Source organism: Patella vulgata, chromosome 1, assembly GCF_932274485.2.
Source record: "Patella vulgata chromosome 1, xgPatVulg1.2, whole genome shotgun sequence".
Classification (NCBI taxonomy): Eukaryota; Metazoa; Mollusca; class Gastropoda; family Patellidae; genus Patella; species Patella vulgata.
This window is the reverse complement of record NC_065879.2, coordinates 44,861,042-44,880,037: the sequence shown is the minus strand read 5'-3', so window position 1 is coordinate 44,880,037 and position 18,996 is coordinate 44,861,042. Positions and strand designations below refer to the sequence as shown.

At 35.7% G+C, this 18,996-nt stretch overlaps 2 protein-coding genes across 2 annotated transcripts; one reads left to right on the top strand and one right to left on the bottom strand.

The window, feature by feature from the left end:
* The first annotated feature begins 641 nt into the window (after positions 1–641).
* On the top strand, positions 642–10,608 carry LOC126808393 (casein kinase II subunit beta). The gene is made up of 7 exons (XM_050533069.1): positions 642–718; positions 2,698–2,783; positions 4,917–5,019; positions 7,668–7,783; positions 8,633–8,708; positions 9,038–9,227; positions 9,585–10,608. Exons 2-7 carry the CDS (start codon positions 2,712–2,714, stop codon positions 9,691–9,693), a joined length of 666 nt encoding a protein of 221 aa, XP_050389026.1. The 5' UTR covers positions 642–718; positions 2,698–2,711; the 3' UTR covers positions 9,694–10,608.
* A 4,394-nt stretch (positions 10,609–15,002) lies between these two features.
* On the bottom strand, positions 15,003–18,890 carry LOC126823075 (putative peptidyl-prolyl cis-trans isomerase dodo). Its single transcript, XM_050551848.1, has 3 exons — positions 18,786–18,890; positions 16,495–16,686; positions 15,003–15,938 (listed from the first exon to the last, which is right to left on the bottom strand). Exons 1-3 carry the CDS (start codon positions 18,835–18,837, stop codon positions 15,721–15,723), a joined length of 462 nt encoding a protein of 153 aa, XP_050407805.1. The 5' UTR covers positions 18,838–18,890; the 3' UTR covers positions 15,003–15,720.
* Between the last annotated feature and the right edge of the window lie 106 nt (positions 18,891–18,996).

Sequence of the window (18,996 nt, the reverse complement as noted above, 5' to 3'; positions counted from 1 at the left end):
ATAGACATCACATAGTGGATTTTATCAAACTTCTAGGTGTTACTGTTAAAGCTCAACGAAAAGAGCAACGGGATGACAATTTCAGGTTAAATGTGACCAGGTTTTGGCCATTTAAATTAAAAACTGAAGACATCGTGAGGAATTTTAGAGTCAGAGTATCTCCTGGAACAGACAGGCAGTAGGCTATTTTATTTATTTAATGATCATAAGTTTAGTATGAATTTTAACATTGTTTGTTTTGAATGAAAGAAGGATGAATAAATAAAATAAGTCCTTTGAATGTAATTCTAATTGAAAGTTTATGAAATGTACCGCTTTACTTACACGAAAACAAACCCAGAACACGACAATAATAATAAAGATTACATACATTTGTGGTTATTGTTTTCTTCTTTTCTGATTCTCAACCATGTTTTCAACCGGAACAATTATTTTCCCGCGGAAGTTTACCGGTAGAATGTGTATTGTGGAATGTTTGTAATAAATTAAAACGAAACAAAAGACAAAAGAAGTTCACCGAGCTCTTGGCTACAGATCTACAGTGTAAGTTATTGGCAAAGCGAACTTATATTATCGAAATATTTTTTCAAGTTCCAGACCAACTAAGACGAAGAGAAAAGAGTCAATATTTATTTGTACAAAAATAACTTTGACTTCCTGCGCATGCGCATTAATAGCATAGATGGCCATTATTGTCGAAGATTTACATGTTATTTAGGTAATCTTGATAATGTTGCTTTATTTTAGTATGAACTTATTCCCCAAAGCTATTGTGTAATAACGAGTACCATATTACTGAGTTAAAGAAAATGTATTGTATTATTTTAATAATTTTGCTTGAAAGAAAACTGAAGAAAAAATGTTTTGTATCTGAAATCTCTAAGTCTGAAATTGAGAATCTAGGCCTGGGGATCAGACTCAAGAGTCAGAGTGGACCCTCATCAAGAATGCGGGGAATAAGTTGGGACCCACTTTCCAGATCAAAATGAGCTAAGCCCCCCCCCCCCCCAAAAAAAAAACAACAAAAAAACACCCATATATTTTATTTGTGTTTGATGATGGCGGGCTAAGGTATGAAAATAAATGAAATATGATATTATTGTCATTGGATAATTTTGACTTACACATGTACTTTGAATATGATAAGATGTTGTAACTTAAAGTAGCTAAGTCTCTATCTCAATATCATCCAAAATCTTCAACATTGAAAACACAAATTATTTGTCAATTTAAATCAACATTGATGCTGTGATCTTACCGGAAAAAGATGGGCTTCTGATATCCAATATTTAAGACAAAATAAACATTTTACCTTTGGTACACGAATCGTGTACCATAATGCGTTTCAGCCCCAGTTCTAGCAAGAGACTCGAGGAACAAGGCTAGACATACAATGTATTGCACCAAACCAAACGGCGTATGTAGACTGGAATAACCAGGCGCTACAAATTTGCATTCGATTGAGACTGCGGGCTTATTTCGCGGAACATAACTGATTTGAAATTAGAGTAAAAACGGAAACCATTGAATGTATATCAGTTTATATACATTCATATTACAGTATTATATGAGTTCCGACCCACTTTAAACTTGTGTACATAGATTTTTACTTGTCCACCACCCCTTACCATTGGTGCAAGAATGCTGCATTGAATAAAAATATTATTATATGTTATAAACGCAGATGAGATTAGTCTTAAATTTTTTATTTCCCATGCCATGGATGGCTATTCAGTTCAACTCTGAATGTAGATCTCATTACTCTTGCCCTGTACACACAGGAACCACCCTATTGAATCCTTGTTGAAAAAAAAAATGTATAAGCCCCCAGTCAATTTTACTGGGCAACTTTTTACAGCTGTACAGTTGTGTGTCAGTCTTTGTGAACGCCTGTACAATTTAAAGGAAGATTTTAGTGAGAAAATAAGACCTTGCTTACCTTGTTAGTGTCAGTATGTGCGACACAACATGCTGTTAGAAATACGTCTCCTTCTGCTAAACGGCTTGGCAGAAGCCATTGAAATCTAAACATACGGTAACGCACAAATTTACGTAACTTGGCCATATATGAGTAATATGACTTAACAAAATTTAGGGCGGTTCTTGAACGTACATGGCGAGTGTAATGAGGACTACGTTCAGAGCTGAACTATTCAAATGGTTCATGGCCAGGGCCCAGGGGAGAATCAGAAAAATAAGGACATGTTTTTTTGTACATTCCAAACTGGCCATGGTTCAGAGGTTTTTGATAATTTTCACACAGATTCCATCACTGAGTTCAAAAGCTAAATCCTTTACCTTATCATGACAAACATGTATCTTCTATTTTCCAAAGATTTATCAAAAATGTATACTACAAAACAATAGATGGACACATGATACATTTATACATATTTATAATTTTTTCTGCGATATCAGTGATGGTGGGGGGGGGGGGTATTGTTTTGTACGCAACTTCGAACATACTAGTTTTAGACAGTCTTGGATGGATCTTTCAAAAGGTGAATAATGTGCCTTTCCATTGATGTATTATGTAAGTTAAGAGGGCAATCCTTGTGAAAATTGTCAAAAAATTTACAAACTGTCGAAGGTTTGAAAAAACGACTCTCCCTTTGAAAATTTAATGTAGGTTTTCGAAAGTAGGCCTAGTTGTGTAATCTTAAGGCTGTCAATTTGTACAATTCTTTTTATTTCCAGAATAAAATAAGAAAATGAGTAGTTCCGAAGAAGTGTCATGGATATCCTGGTTTTGTGGACTAAGAGGAAATGAGTTTTTCTGTGAGGTACAAATGCTATTTTTGGGGGGTTTTCACTTAAGGGCATTCTGAAGGAACTTCGATCTGGGTGTTAATGAGTTCTTGAGATTCAAGAATTTTTGTTTGCATCAACGAGTTGAATGAGCCATCTGTCTTATAAGTGATGGAGCATGTGTAAGCTTCCTTCTTGTTTTAAGAGAGAGAGAGAAAGAAAGAGAGAGAGAAAAATGGGGTTTAAGTCCACTTGACACAAACTAGGTCTATATTGTAAAGTGACAAACCTTTATTCAAAATTTTAATTGTATAATTTATCTTATATTCCTTTTTACTTTTAGATATTTATATAAGTAAAAGATTTGATGTATTATTTTTAATTATATTTTCTGTGATAATTGATTGTTTTTATTTACATATATAAGTACATCTCTGTGATATTGTTTTAATTTGTCTTGTTAAACTCACCATATGTTTGCCGCAATATAGTCCGGTTGGAGCTGATGTGCCATTAAACAACATTTCATTCATTGTCACCCGTCTGTCTGTCCGTCACACTTTTTGGGACACAATAACTCTCCTTCTAATTGACCTAGAATGTTAGAACTTGGTGTAGGTGTTTATTAGGTCAATGCCTTGATGGAGTTCATTTGCTGCTTATGGTAAGTAGAGAAGCAATTTGATTGGTTGATTCTTTGGGACACATAACTTTAGTTCTAATTAAGTGAGAGTGATGAAACTTGGTCACAACAATACCTTGACTAAGTTCGATGATGAGAATTGTCTGCTTAGGCTAAGGAGCAATAAGCATTTTGATTGGTCAAGACTTTGGAACATAACAACTCTGCTTCTAATTGAGGTAGAATGTTTAAACTTGATGTAGATGTTCGCCTTGACTGAGTTCAATGATTAACATATACTGAGATAAAGCTAAGCAGAGATAAGCAATTTCCTTAGTCGATGCTTTGGGACAAGATAACTTTGATTCTATCTGATAGAGAGTGATGAAACTTAGTGTATAGTTGATTATCAGTTTGATTGCTCGATACTTTTGAAAAAAATAGATGTGCGATTAATTAATATGTGTCATCTATTTATTTGGGGATTTCGGCGGGGGGACATCAGCCTCACGGTTTGCTTGTTCATTCACAAACAAGGGCATTTCCTGACTAACATATGGTTCAATTTTTATTTAAATATTTTGCTAGCGTGAGTTTTCTCCGGGTCCTCCGGTTTCCTCCCACTGCTAAAGACCCTTAGGCGCAAGAGAATTATTGAAATAAAATTAAACCATATATATGTTAGTCCCGAAATGACCTAGTTTGTATGAGTGGAAGTTAAACTCTCTCTCTCTCTGGGGGGTTGGATGGCTGAATGGTTAGCGTGCGCGCGCTGTATCATAAAGTCTGTCATTGAGTCAACTGGCGTGGTTTCGAATCCCCGGTTGTACGTGGCAAGGAGTAGGGTCGCCTGTCCAACCTCGTGGGTTTTCTCCGGGTCCTCCGGTTTCCTTTCACTGCCAAAGACCCCTACGCGCAAGCGAATTATTGAAATAAAATTAAACTGTATGTTAGTCCCGAAATGACCTAGTTTGTGTCGAGTGGACGTTAAACCCTCTCTCTCTCTCTCTCTCTCTCTCTCTCTCTCTCTACTACTTGCCAGGTACAACCGGGAAATCGAAACCACGCCAGTTGACTCAGTAACAGGCCTTATGATACAGCACGTGCGTGCTAACCATTCGGCCATCCAACCCCCTTACTTTTTTGAGAATAGTTTCGTCACTGTGCATATTGAAGATGAAGACTTGAAGCGATAAGGAAAATGGTTGCTATTTAAACAAAATCCAAAATCAAATCAAAATTGCAAAAGTTTTGTCACCCATGAATCTATCCATGTAGAAAATACAGTTCTGTAAGTCCGGGCAAATAAAGTTTATTGAGTGTTACAAAAACAGAAGCTGATGTTGAATGTTTCTGGGAAATATATAAGTTTCATATATGTTGATGTATTTCACATGGCACATATTCTTGTTGTCACCTTTCTGTAATTGTTTCAGTCATTTGTGGTGTCTCATCTTCCGTAAGAATGTATTTTTGTTAATTTCATGATAATCTACAGTAACTTATTGAATGTTAAAATGATTTTATTTCATGATGTTTATTTCAGGTTGATGAAGATTATATACAGGATAAATTTAATCTAACTGGATTAAATGAACAAGTACCTCATTACAGACAGGCGTTAGATATGATATTAGACCTTGAACCAGGTAATGTACATTGGTGGTCCTTAAATTATATCATTAAAGAAAATGTACAGCCATTTATGATTTATAATATACAATTCTGATTAAAGATGCCTTATATAAGATTTAGATAAGGAGCTGAAAATAGTTAAAAAATAGAGCGGAGTTACTGCCGTTTGATGAACAGTGTAGTCTTGATTGTCATTGCTACCATTGTTACGATAATATTAATAAATAAAGTCTTGATTATCCATTTTTATATGCCCACATTTTCATGTGGATGTATATTGTCGTCGCCTCGGTTCCTTTCAAAATTGGCATGCATCGGACCGCAACTTCATGGATTATGACCCCCGATTCTACGAAAAATAATGTTTCTAGCTTGTGGATACTCTAGAGGTCACAATTTTTATCCGATTTTGATGAAACTTGAACTACATGTTTATAACCCAAAGATCTTGGTTCCTTTTAATATTCGTGCATATCAGATGGTATCTTCCTGAATTATAGCCCCTGATTGTATGAAAAATTACGTTTTTACCTTGTGGTCCCTACAAATGTCACGATTTTTATCTGATTTAAGAAAATGTTCTAATATATCACCGTTACACCATAATATTGTTTGAGTCAGAGTTTCGTTAAAATCGGACCAAAACTGCCAGACAAAATGGCCGCCCTTTGTGCAGAAATAGTGTAAAAGTTTCTAGAGGTCACTATTTTTATCCGATTTTGATGGATCTTGAAAGGTATGTTTATAAACCAAAGATCTTTGATCCTGTTGATATTTGAGCATATCAGACCATGACTTCCTGGATTATGGCCCCTGATGTACGAAAAATCGCTTTTTTTTAGCTTGTTCTCTGTCCATCTCTTGCAAAATGTGAGCGTATCTTGCCTGGCAACCACAGGTTTAATTAAATTATTAAAAGCCAATTATGTTTAAATCCTGATGGTCTAGAGAGTTGATTATGGGCTTGGCATGTGAATAAATGTCTAATTAATAATTTATATACCATTTGAGGCCAAATGAAAGATCTGCCTTAGCAGATTCAGCTTTTACATAATGCATCTTTAAGGAAATCTCACTGCAATAATAATCTGGCATATACACAATAGATTTCATTGTTTATTATTTCATGAACTGTGGACTCCTAAAGATGGCATTACAAAATCAACAGAAACTAATGTAGATGTCAAATGGCCATAATATATGTTAGGATTAATCATTTGATCAGTTCAGCATTTCTAGTCTGGTTATCCAAATATCCAAATAAATAGTTTATTTATTTTAAATGAGATAGTCATATAGGTTGGGTTTTAGGGTCCATGCAAATAAGCAATTTTATAACAGCATGTCTCGAGGCGGTTTCTGTTCACACTTTCCTGTAGCAGCCACTCCGGTGAAACAGAATAACTCCCGTCCACCGTTGACATCACCAACGATTAAAGGGAACAGGCGCACTTAAGTCTGAAGAGTTCACAAAAGAACAAAACTACAGTAAACCTTGCATAAGTCGGATCCATATAAGTAGGATCTTCGCTCAACTCGTATAAAATTGTTTGGACCCTTTGATCCTGCACTTTTTTCTTATTAAATTTCTGCGCGTAAGTCGGATCTTTGCTCAACTCAGATCAAAATGTTTGGTCCATTTGATCTAATTCCGGCTTTTTTTTCTTCGCCCAAGTCGGATCAGCAGTATGTTCACAACATGCTGTTAAAAAATAGGTCCCCCTCCACCAAACGCCATTGAAATCCAAATACAGGGCAACGCATAAATTTGCACAACTCGGCCATATAAGTTTTACTGTAATTGAGCTAGGCAAAGCAATAATTGACTGAAGTTTCTCAGCTTTTCAAAGATTCTAATTTTTCCCCACCCCAGCTTACCTAAATTTCATTTCGTCTTAAATGGCCGAGCCACGTAAATCCGTGCACCGCCCCACATCTAGACCTCAATGAACGGCGTCCACCAAAGCCGAAGGGGACGCATTTTTAACAGCATGTTTTGCTGCACATACTGACTCTAGCGAGGTAAGCAAGGCCTTATTTTCTCACTGAAATGTTCCTTTACATTGTTCAAGCGTTCACAGAGACTGACACATGACTAAAGCAGTAAAAAGTTGCCCAGTAAAATTGACTGGGAACCTATTTTATTTCGACAAGGATTCAATAGGACGGTTCCCGAACGTACAGGGCGATAATGAGACCTACGTTCTAAGCCGAACTAGGTCTTCGGCTGAACTAGGACTTCGGCTAACTCGGATCTTCGCTTAACTCAGATGAAATTGGTCAATTCACTTAGATCTGACTTATGGGAAGTTTACTGTAGTAGCTTTATGAGAAAAATCTGGGATGACTACTTCCCACTACATGTATATTGATTTCAATTTTTGAACTGTTGTATTTTTTAAGCAAGAGTGCGTGAGTAAGATCTTAAAGCTCGGTACCTATCTTTGGTACTGTCACAAAGGCAGAAAACCTTATTATTGAAACAATAGAGGTAGTCTGACTAGTCTTATTGAAAGTTGTTTTCCTTGATGGTGACAACATAATTTATTGTACCAGTAAGAAATCTAGTTGTATGACCCATGTCAAAGTATGTAGGTGTAATTAATTAATTGGTTTAGAATCTTTCTCCCAGTGATAATATTGAAAGTGTATTTTTTTCTAGATGATGATTTAGATGATAATCCTAACCAATCAGATTTAATAGAACAAGCTGCAGAGATGTTATACGGGTTGATACATGCTAGATATATCATGACTAACAGAGGCATTGCACAAATGGTACTTGTAGTTTCTATCTTATATCCTATGAGATTTCATTAGATGGGCAGATGCAGATAATTCCTGTACATATCAATTTTTTTTTTTTATAAACAATATTTTTATTCAGATTGTCTGAATGGGATTGGGGAACAGGCTTAGCCTATGTAAAACCCCTCTCCCTATATCAAGTTCAGGATATACTAACACCAAATATTGGCCAACATGATATCCATGCTTATGAATTTAAATATCGATGGTTGATACACTGATTCTGTTTCGTACGTTAAGTCTGTCTGAATTGGCAAAAGTCTGATATGCCAAACTGAACATCAAAATGACATCTCTGATTCAGAAATCAACCCATAAGGAACAAGTAATGTATAATGTATAAATCATGAACTTTCTGTGTAATCCTCAATCAAGATGGATTTGAAATCAAATGCAAAAATGATATCAAATACATTTTAAAAATGTAACAAAAATCAAATTAAAGGGAGAGTGCGAGTAGAACCACATTGTTTTGTTTACAGTAAACATTTTAATGATGATCGCTGTTCGCAAAAAAACATTCCATTATTAATGCAGATCCCTACTGATTGACTTGCGTTTAACTCCTAGATAATGAATATCAATATTTTAACACCAAATAGCTTGAATTTAAACAATGGACGCCAGTCCTATCAAACACACCCCAAAGTCTCATTGTATATTGCATTGTAAATGTGTTTACAAATACCGTAAGAGGGAATAAAAGTTAATATTTCTGATCAACCCTTCATTAGAAATTGGTAAATTTTCTTCAAAATAAACAGTAAGATGTCTAGAATAGAACTAAAATAATATTGTATTGTATGTTTATTTTTATAGATCGAGAAATGGCAACAAGGTGATTTCGGTTATTGTCCCCGTGTTTATTGTGAAAATCAACCCATGTTACCTATAGGTAAATATCATACACTACTTATTTCTCAGTCATCACCATCGAGAATGTTATGCCCTTTTCCCTATTAAGCTGATATTTTCATCCGTGTTTCTTATGTGTACCTGAATCGCAAAGCCGACAATTCTAACCATTATAGTCAAAGGGAGGAAACTCTTGTGATTATTTAATGTCAGAGTCATTGTGTTTGGGGTGCATGGAGATTAAGGCAATAATGTTTAATATGCCTGTAAAAATGTTGTGTCTGAAAGGGTAATCCTTTGCTCTCCTTATATTATAGTTTCTTAAGGCAAGCCAAGGTCTCCTTTATTTACATATTTCATTGTTTGTAGGGTTATCTGATGTTCCTGGTGAAGCTATGGTTAAATTATACTGTCCTAAATGTCAAGATGTTTACACACCTAAATCTTCACGCCATCACCATACAGACGGCGCTTATTTTGGCACTGGTTTTCCACACATGCTATTTATGGTTCATCCGGAATACAGGCCAAAGAGACCTGCCAATCAGTTTGTTCCAAGGTAAGCTGTGCTGTACTCTAATCAATTTACTGTCTGGGGATTTGGGTGGGTTTCTGCCTGCTGCTAAGAACCCCTGCGTTGCAAGCAAATAATAACTGAAATAAAGATGTACTGTATGTTAGTCCCGAAATGACCTGGTTTGTGGTGAGGACTTGTTAACCACATTTCTCTCTATTTACTATAAGAGATGTTGGTGGGAGACTTACATTGAGGGTTGTAAGAGAGACATTCAGGGGAAGTGAGATAGACGTTCAGAGAAGTGAGAGAGACATTGAGGGTTGTGATAGACATTGAGAGAATTTAAAAAGAGACGTTGGTGGTCATGAGATTTATAATGTATATTTGTAATTTTTTCAGGCTATATGGTTTCAAAATTCACCCACTGGCTTACCAATTACAGTATCAAGCAGCGGCTAACTTTAAGATGCCGATGAGGGGAACTAGTCACACTAATAGTAAAAGATGAAGCTGACAATACTTAGTTCTAAATCTGTATTATGTTTATTAATTATTTACACAAGTAAAAGACTTTAAAATTTACCTCTAAAAGTTGTCAACATAGACATCAGTTTTCAAAATGAAAGTATTATGAATCTATAAGAAAAATTTGGAATGGTTAAATTTTAGGTCTTTTATTGTGTATTTATTGTAATTTAACTTCGATTTTTGTCTCCGATTGTGCTTTGTAAATATCGCATTGTGTGATCTAAAAATTCTAGGATTGGAATAAACCCTTAAATGTAGGGTGTTTGATTGGACTGAAGTCGAATCAGGGTTTTTCAGCAGTTCAATTATGCAAAGTTTACTGAGTACTCCATTGCCATTTAGAACAGGCATCTAAAGATTTTGTTGGATGAAAAACCAGATCGTATTAATTGCAATCAAACACCTTGAAGTAAAGATTTTATTACAAAGTATATCTAGTTAATGTTATCTGTGTCCAGGAAAGTAATAAATCTTAATCATTGAAATTTAATAAACTTCAACACCTTTATCAAGTTTAAAGTGGCAATAGCTTTAAGTTTTCATGTTACAGTCCATTAACTATTAGTTAGGCCTGTAGGAATAAAGTCGTAATCTGAAGGGCCTTTTCAATTAAAATACCATCAGTAATGTATTTAGTATCTAGGGTTCGGTGTTCTGGTTAAATTTGTCATCTGAATATGTATCTAGATTCAAATCGTATCACACCACACCACATGTATTGTGATATGTATCGTATAATGACTCTAGTCACAATATCCCGCACCACTAGGGCCAGTATAAGATTAAAGGGAACTAATTTGTGTTTTGTTGTACATTTAAAGATAAGAATCAACTGATAACTGTATTTACTGAATATGTAAAAAGAACTTTACTGAATAAAAAAAATACAGCTGTATTATTACATACTTACTGTTGATGGTTTATGCCAAAAATGAAACTAAAATTAGTGAACAAGATAACTTCCACTTAATATTTCAAACATAAATTTAATCTTCGGTTTTTTTAATTCACCAAACTCATCTGATCAACCCAGTTCAATACTGTAATTTGATTTAAAGGAGGCAAGTCTTAACTCTGTATCATCCACACTCTTTGACATTGCAAACAGACTTATTGGTCAATTTAAAGCAACATTGATGTTATCTTACCGTGAAAAGATAGGCTTCTAATATCCAATATGGAAATTTTAAAATTGGCTCCCGAATCGCGTGCCAAAATGCTTTCGAATGCCATTTGTAATGAAGTGACTTATTGAACGAGGCTAAACATCCCAGAGTAGAATACTGCCTTTGTAGACTGGAATAACCAGATGCCAAAGACTGCCATTCAGTTTGGACTCTGGCGTATTTCGTGGAACCTAACTGACTAGAAATTACAGTAAAAGCAGAAAGATGGAATGTAAATTAGTTTATACACATTTATATTCTATTATTATATACGTTGCGACCCATTGGTATTCATTTCTAGGTTCCAAAGAATAGAGAATAAGCTCCTTTAAATCAAAGAAAATTAGCACTTGTATTTTCTTTCTGGCATTAATTGCACTTGACATCAACAGCCAAGTACAGAAACAGCAATCACAACTGATTTGTTTTGAAGCAAAGGTTACTGTGGTGGAAATAGATTGTATGACTTTTCTCCAATGTCCTATCTGAATTACAATAGTAATTAACTGAAACAATCCACATCCTTGATATATGACAACTAGAAACACCTAATGGCATGAATCACTAAGACCCAGTAGGCACAAGGGCTCAAGGATCAGCTAGGCACTGGTACACTAACCTGAAGGGCCTGGAGTTGGCCAAGTAAGTACCTCAGCATTTAGCATAGTTCATCTTGTCAGTGGTAAAGGACGATAGGAATGGGAAGGAATTGTCTAGTTGTTTGGGTGTACACTTCGAATCCGAAATAAGAGTAACAATGCCTGTCTTTATTAGTCCAGAAAAATAGTACCCGTACATTAAACTCCTATTCATTGAAACATATCACATAACAGTTACTGCATTCATTAGTGTTGGACATGGATACAAATTTTTGTAATTAGATGAGCTGTAGCCATAGTAAGAATCCCCTGGCCTTGATCATGATGACCTCACTTTGATATAAATTATGCAAAAGTGTCATTGTCAATAATCTTAAGTAATGATGGCTAAGCAGCAGGGCTTGCTTGATGGGTACGATTAAGAATTTTTAAACCAGGTCCCAGGGGTGGTTGACCTAGTATTTTTTGCAAATAATATAGATATGCCTTAGGGGAGGGTTGCAGCATGACTCTTAAAGGGAAAAAAAGTTGACCAAAAAGAAAGGCTGATATTTACTTTTTACAGCATAACCTGTAGGCCTAAGCTATAATAGTAATCCGATATTGGGCTATTAAGCTCATATTGGGCTATTGCGTAAAGACGCCATAAACCTCAAGGTTTATTATAAAGAGAGATTAACCTCCATGTCTGCGATATCACCTCGGTGGAAGTGGACGTTAAATAAAGCTATTTCACACACATACATCCAAGGAAAATTGCTAACACAGGGGTTAATTAATCAAGGATTTAGTATTCTAGTTTTGAATTAATATACACAGCTTCATTAGAAGTCACAATTGGGTACTACAGATTAAGGGACAGTAACTGCAAATGATAGAGCGGGAGCCCAGGGGGTCAACCTGGCTGAAAAGTGTACCAATTTTCTCCTATATGGTATCAATGCATGTATATCTGGTATCATCAGAATGTAAGTCTGCCGTGTTTCTGGTGATGGGTGTGGTATTTCACACCCAAAATGCCAAGTCCCCCTCCCCCAACTAGGCTAGATTAGCTCAAAAGTGTACCACATGAAAATTGTACAGCAGTGTACCGTACATCTTCAGGTGTTACCGAAACACTCTGACAGACATTTCTAGTGGTAGGGTAGGCCTACCCCTGGCAGAGCTATGTAATTGCCAGACATTTGTAGTGGTGGAGTATCCCTGACAAGAGTTTTCTAATTTCCAGACCACAGCTAGGCTAGATTAGCTGAAATCTGTACCACCTAAAACAGCTTTGGAGTTGTTCAGTACCACTACAGGAATCATGAATGTCCACTGCCAGACAGTTTGTGCGATGGGTAACCCCTAATAGACACGCACCAAAAATGCCACACCCCAACAAGGCTAGATTAGTGGTCACTGTTCCCGTGGAAGAGGCGATAAACTGCGGTTACAAGAAATTGATTTTTGGGCATAAAACGTTTTCTGGTCCACAAGATATGCGTTTTTGAAAAAAAAACATTGTTCCTGCAATCGCAGAGTATCGCCTCTTCCATACGTACTAGGTATTAGTATTTTACTCATCCTGGCACAATTTGTAACAAGAGACTCGAAGAATGAGACTAGACATGTTCCACAAGTCATGTCAAACGGTAACGCTATTCTTATCTGGAGATCATGCGCAATAATTACTATGTTGACTGGAATAACCAGATGCTAGAGATTGTCATTCGATTGAGATTTGTGCCGTATTTCGCCAAACATGACTGTTTTGAAATTAGAGTAAAATACGGAAATGATTGAATGTAAATTAGTTTATATACATTCATATTACATTATTATATGCGTTGGAACCCATTTGTGTCAATTTCTAGGTCTCAAATTTTAGCGATTTAGTTCCTTTAAAAATACCGTTCGAATATATCACCGTTACACTGTAATGATGGTTGAGTTCGAATTTCGTGAAAAACTGCCGAACAAAATGGCCACTCCTCGTACGCGAATAGTGTAAAAATATCAAGGTTGTGGACCCTCTAGAGGTAACAATTTTGATCCGATTTTGATGGAACTTGAAATACATGTTTATAACCCAAAGATCTTGGTACATTTCGATATTAAAAAATATCCGACCGTAAATTCCTGAATTATGACCCATGATATTGTATGAAAAATCGCATTTTTAGCTTGTGGTCATTCTAGAGGTTAAAATTTTGATCCGATTTTAAAAAAAAAACGTTGGAATATATCACCCTTACATCCTAATGAAGGTTAAGCTCGAATTTCGTTGAAAAACGGACCAAACAAAACTTCCAGACAATATGGCCGGCCCTCGTACGCAAATAGTGTAAATTTATATATGGTATATCAAGGTTGTGGACCCTCTTGAGGCGACAATTTTGATGAAACTTTAAATTTATGTTTATATCACAAAGATTTTGGTTCCTTTCGATAATCGCCAATATCCCAACATAACTTCATGGATTATGGCCCCTGATTATTTGAAAAATCCCAATTCATGCTCGTGGACCAGCTAGAAGTCACAATTTGTATTCAATTTTAAAAATCGTTTAAATATATCACCGTTACACATCAATGAAGGTTGACTTCGAATTTCGTAAAATTCGGACACAAACTGCCGGACAAAATGGCTGCTCCGTGTACGCAAATAGTGTAAAAGTTTGTAATACCAAGGTTGTGGACACCCTAGAAGTCACAATTTTTATCCGATTTTGATGAAACTTGAAATGTATGATTATAATCCAAAGATCTCGGATTATTTTCAATATTTGTGCATTTCGGTTCGTTTTTAGCTTGTGGACCCTCTAGAGATCACAATTTTATCCGATTTTAAAAAGGTGTTTAAATAAAATAAAACCAAGTACGAACAATCCAAACCATTAGACAAAATTTGAAGTCCTAAAAAACGGTATAAGCAAAATAGTGTAATCAGCATATGGACTGTTCACCGTTACACCCTAATAACGGTTGAGTTCAAAAATCGGATCGAAACTGCATGCTCCTTGTACGCAAATAGTATAAAAGTATATAATACTCTAGAAGTCACCAATTTTATGCGATTTTGATGAAACTTAAAATATATCTCTATACCCCAAATATCTCAGCCCATAACTTCCTGGATTATGGCCCCTGATTGAAGACGGGCATACACGATTCGGCCACCCAACCCACACTTTCTTTACCAATATCAAACACCCTTTCCTATGGCAACATTAAATATCTTCAAAAAATTACTGGGCTATGTTTATGTACATGTATAGAATTGGCTACACATACAAATTTCAAGGTGAACACAAAGGCCTATTTAAAAAGAAAAAAAAAACCCTCAGTCAATTTTGATGTGAAGGGGCTTGATTCATAATTCATAACCATAGTTTAGACGAGACAAAACTTTCACAAATCTTGTTGGGTTTGTTCTTCTACTACCTCACAGTTAATCCGGTCCCATGAATCGGCCTTGGCGACTGAATATTATTCTTGGCTCAAAGTAGGTCTTAATCAAAAGAAAAAAATCCAGATACACATATTTTTTATATTGGTTTAATAGACATAAAATTATATGTATTATAAACGAGCGATGACACAAAGTAGTCATTTATAACAAATAAGTTGAACTGATCTAAAATTATAAAGCATTACATGCATATGATTATGATATGACACGATTTGTAAATGATGGTCTGCGTCTGGTTCTAAATTACAAAAAGCACACACTTTGTGACACAATAAATCATCAAATGAATCATAAATAGAAAAGATGTAAAAATATTGAGAGCATTTGTATGAAAATTTTAAACATGGTACAAAGCAAAATCAAAAAGTGAGCACATGTACATGTAATTGCATGAGCATCCACAAAATTTTCATTATGATCTTGAATAACAAAGAAAAAACTGTGCAAATATGATGATCTTAGGATTATGTACTTCTGATAAAAAAAATCCATATATTTATGTAATGGTTGTAGAAAAACAAAAGAACTTCTTATTGATGTGTACAATCCTGATGGTTATATTGAAACTACAGTTGTTACTACATTACTGAATCTATTGTAGATGGTACACACCAGTATTTGTTACCTGGGAACTTTGTTCCTACAATTTATTGATTTTTTTTTTACCTATTAAAAAGTGTCCAACAAAATAAATTTACAGATCTTATCTTACAGTGTAATCAGTATTTAAGAGCTACCATTAATTTTCATCCTTCAAGGTAACTCGAAGATTATATTTTCTTAAAAAATTAAGCAGTTCTTAATATAATGTGAACTCCTGAATCAGTATCAACAATATCGCTAAGTTGGCCAACTTCTAAAGCAAACGATGCATCTTCAAATGGTTTTTGCATTTGTCCCCTTCCAAATAGTCCAAGGTCTCCACCACGTTTCCCAGAAGAACAATCACTGAATTGAGTAGCTAATTCACTGAAATTTGCACCATCATCAATTTGGCGTCGATAACCTGAAAGTGGAAAATTCCAAGAAATTATAATCTTTAGAATTAAATTAGCAGACATACATGTACATCTACTAGTACTACATGATTTAGATTCCACTTGGTGAAGTATTGATTTAATTCAGACCTGTGTCACAAATTTGGGATCCCAGCTATCTATCTCCTTGCTGTTTTTCTCATTCCTTTGAAGCACTTACTGGGAGCAATTTCAGAGTAATTTGGCCCTTTAATCTCATCCGGTCATATTTCAAAATTTAAATGAAACTGTTTTTTCTCTACTTTAGTCAGATATGAGGGACCTTACTTTAAAATATTCAAAAGTACCTAATCAATTAAATTATATATTTTTTCAGAATTAAAAGTTATATGAATTAAAATGTTTTTGTTATTAAACAATCAAATTACAAATACTTTTGGAATGTAAAAGAGTGAATTTCATAATTACTTGATCACTTATCAGCACCCATTCTTCAGCGAAGAAGTCAATATGTATAGCTGAAAATTTTTTTTGCTAAGTGTTTGAGTAGACAGATGAAAATTTAACTTAATCAAAATTCCAAACCTTTCAATAAGTCTAATGCTTCTTCTTTACTTCTTGTTATATTTTCGCCTTTATAATTAGCTGGTCTTCGTGATTTATTATGTTTAACAAGAAGATGGGAACACTGTACTTGAGACATTTTATTGCTAGCTGGCTCTGTGGGTATGTCCCACTGACTTTCCTTTGTATGAAGATTGAGGTAATAATCTCTTCCTAGTGGAAAGATTCATAAAAAAAATATTAATTAAATCAAGAAAATATCATATTAAATCAAGAAAATATTATTAATTGCAGAGATCTAATACTATAGTGTGGAAGAATTGCAAGACACAAATAACCACGAAAACTAGAAATCGATAAGACAAACACATGTACATTCGTCATGTTTTGTAAGTCATTTTAAATAAAATAAGTTGTCAAGTCAAGTTCAATGATTTGGATATTTTTTCATCTAACATGCCTAACATTATAGATTTATGGATTCAGGAAGAAAAGGTCTTGCGAGACACAGCTCATCGTCACCATCCAGGAGATAGCCAGTAAGATGGCCAAGGGTAACCAGGTAGACGTCATCCTTCTCAACTTTGCCAAGGCTTTTGATAAGGTACCACATCAACGGCTACTACAAAAGATCGACCACTATGGCATCCGCGGTGCAACCAAACAATGGATCAAGTCATTCCTGACGAACCACCAACAGTGAGTTGTTATAGGAGGCACTACCTCCGATCAAGCAGATGTGCTACCAAGTGCCTGGTTATACGCATAGCACCAACTAAGAGGAGAAAGAAGATCATCTTCCCATATGCTCTACACCACCACACCCTAGATGTCGAAGTAGCGAGCAAGTACCTCAGGGTAACCATCACAGAAGATCTAACATGGACAAGGCATGTTGAGTCAACCGCGGCCAAAGCCAACAGAACTCTTGGCTTCATAAAGAGGAACTTCCGGCAATGCACCCCACATGTAAAGGAGGCAATGTACACCACCCTCGTACGCCCAGTACTCAAGTACTCCTCAACAGCATGGGCTCCAAACCATCAAAAAGACATTAACACCTTAGAGAAGGTGCAACGAAGCGCGGCCAGATTTGTCAAACACGAGTACCGGGACAGGACCCCAGGAGTCGTCACACGCCTCCTGGCAGACCTAGAGTGGGAATCCCTAGAAGCTCGTAGACAAAAGGCATCAGTGACCATGATGTACCGGATCCGGAACCAGCTCACTGCATCAGTCGAGAATACATCTCGGAAGGCGATAGTCGTACAAGAGGCAGCAGCAAACTACACCAACCTAGATGCCTCTCGACTCAACACCAGACTTCCTTCTTCCCCAGGACGGTGAACCTATGGAACCAACTACCACATCACTTAACAGCAGCAGTCACCTTGACCCAGTTTAAGCGCGGGCTGGGTGACTTCCAGTTTTAAACGACAGCCAGCTTTTATCCGCACCGACTACTTTTTATCGATTTTTATCGATTGCACCTGCACATCTCATCCAGATTCAACTACGTTCCAATTGGAACCTGAGTCTTTAAAGGAAGAATAAGAAGTATAGCGTATTTCTCTGAGTTAGCGCAGAATTTATGACACAAAATAATGAATACAAACTGACAAAAAGTCAAAAGTGGCGGTTCCCCTTTAATATAGAGCGAAGCGCGGTGCTTGAGCAAAGCTCTTTTCCGGTAACACAGGAGCCTAACTAAATCTGCCCCACAGACTGTTGATTTAAAAAAAATTCAGACCGGAACCGGATACACTGGGCAAAAATAGCAATGCGCATGCCAACTTTAAACTTACCAAATCTCGCCCAAGCGAGATTATGCGACTCATAGAAATATTTTTAAGACGCGTTTAATCAATGACGTCACATATTTCTGACGTCAATGAAAATAATTCTCACACTTTTTTGTTCTTTTTTTTTTTTTTACAAAATTAATCATATAATTCAGATCTAAATTAAATTCAATTCGGAAAAACGAGATTATTTAAATTACTTGTATCACTTGAGAAACTTAATTATGAAGGTTTTATATTTGACAATAATCAGCTTCGCTCTACTCAGGCAATGCCTGTTACATATTAAATAAGTTTATAAGCCCAGGGCTGATGATTGGCCTGAAAAGTCAGAAATAGGCCTAATCTGTAATCAATGCTGTTCGTGCTTATTATTATTGCTCACAATCATCAGTTCGTGTTTTATTGCTCACAATCATTCAGAGTTATACGATTAATTTTCTAAAAGACATCGGTTGAAATGGTGCAGATTTCCCTTTTTAAAAACAATGACTTCAAAGGTAAATTTACCGGAGGACCGACTAACACGCTTTTCCCAACCGTCGGGTAAATTTTCTGCCATGACACCGGAAACGGAAATTTAGCATGATGGATACACCATGAATACACACTATGGAATGCAACATTTTGAAAGTTATAATGAAACGAAACTGGATGTAATGTTTTGGAATTTGAATTTTAAAAAAATATGATTTTAAACATGATAAATGATGACAGGGTT

Bases quoted from the DNA above. Each gene is read 5' to 3' on its own strand.
- LOC126808393 (XM_050533069.1), top strand. From the start codon at position 2,712: ATGAGTAGTTCCGAAGAAGTGTCATGGATATCCTGGTTTTGTGGACTA. The intron at 5,020-7,667 runs GTAATGTACATT...ATTTTTTTCTAG, and splicing joins GATATTAGACCTTGAACCAG to ATGATGATTTAGATGATAAT. The intron at 7,784-8,632 runs GTACTTGTAGTT...TTATTTTTATAG, and splicing joins ACAGAGGCATTGCACAAATG to ATCGAGAAATGGCAACAAGG.
- LOC126823075 (XM_050551848.1), bottom strand. From the start codon at position 18,837: ATGGCAGAAAATTTACCCGACGGTTGGGAAAAGCGTGTTAGTCGGTCC. The intron at 16,687-18,785 runs GTAAATTTACCT...TCTTTCCACTAG, and splicing joins GCGTGTTAGTCGGTCCTCCG to GAAGAGATTATTACCTCAAT. The intron at 15,939-16,494 runs GTTTGGAATTTT...TTCCACTTTCAG, and splicing joins AGCATTAGACTTATTGAAAG to GTTATCGACGCCAAATTGAT.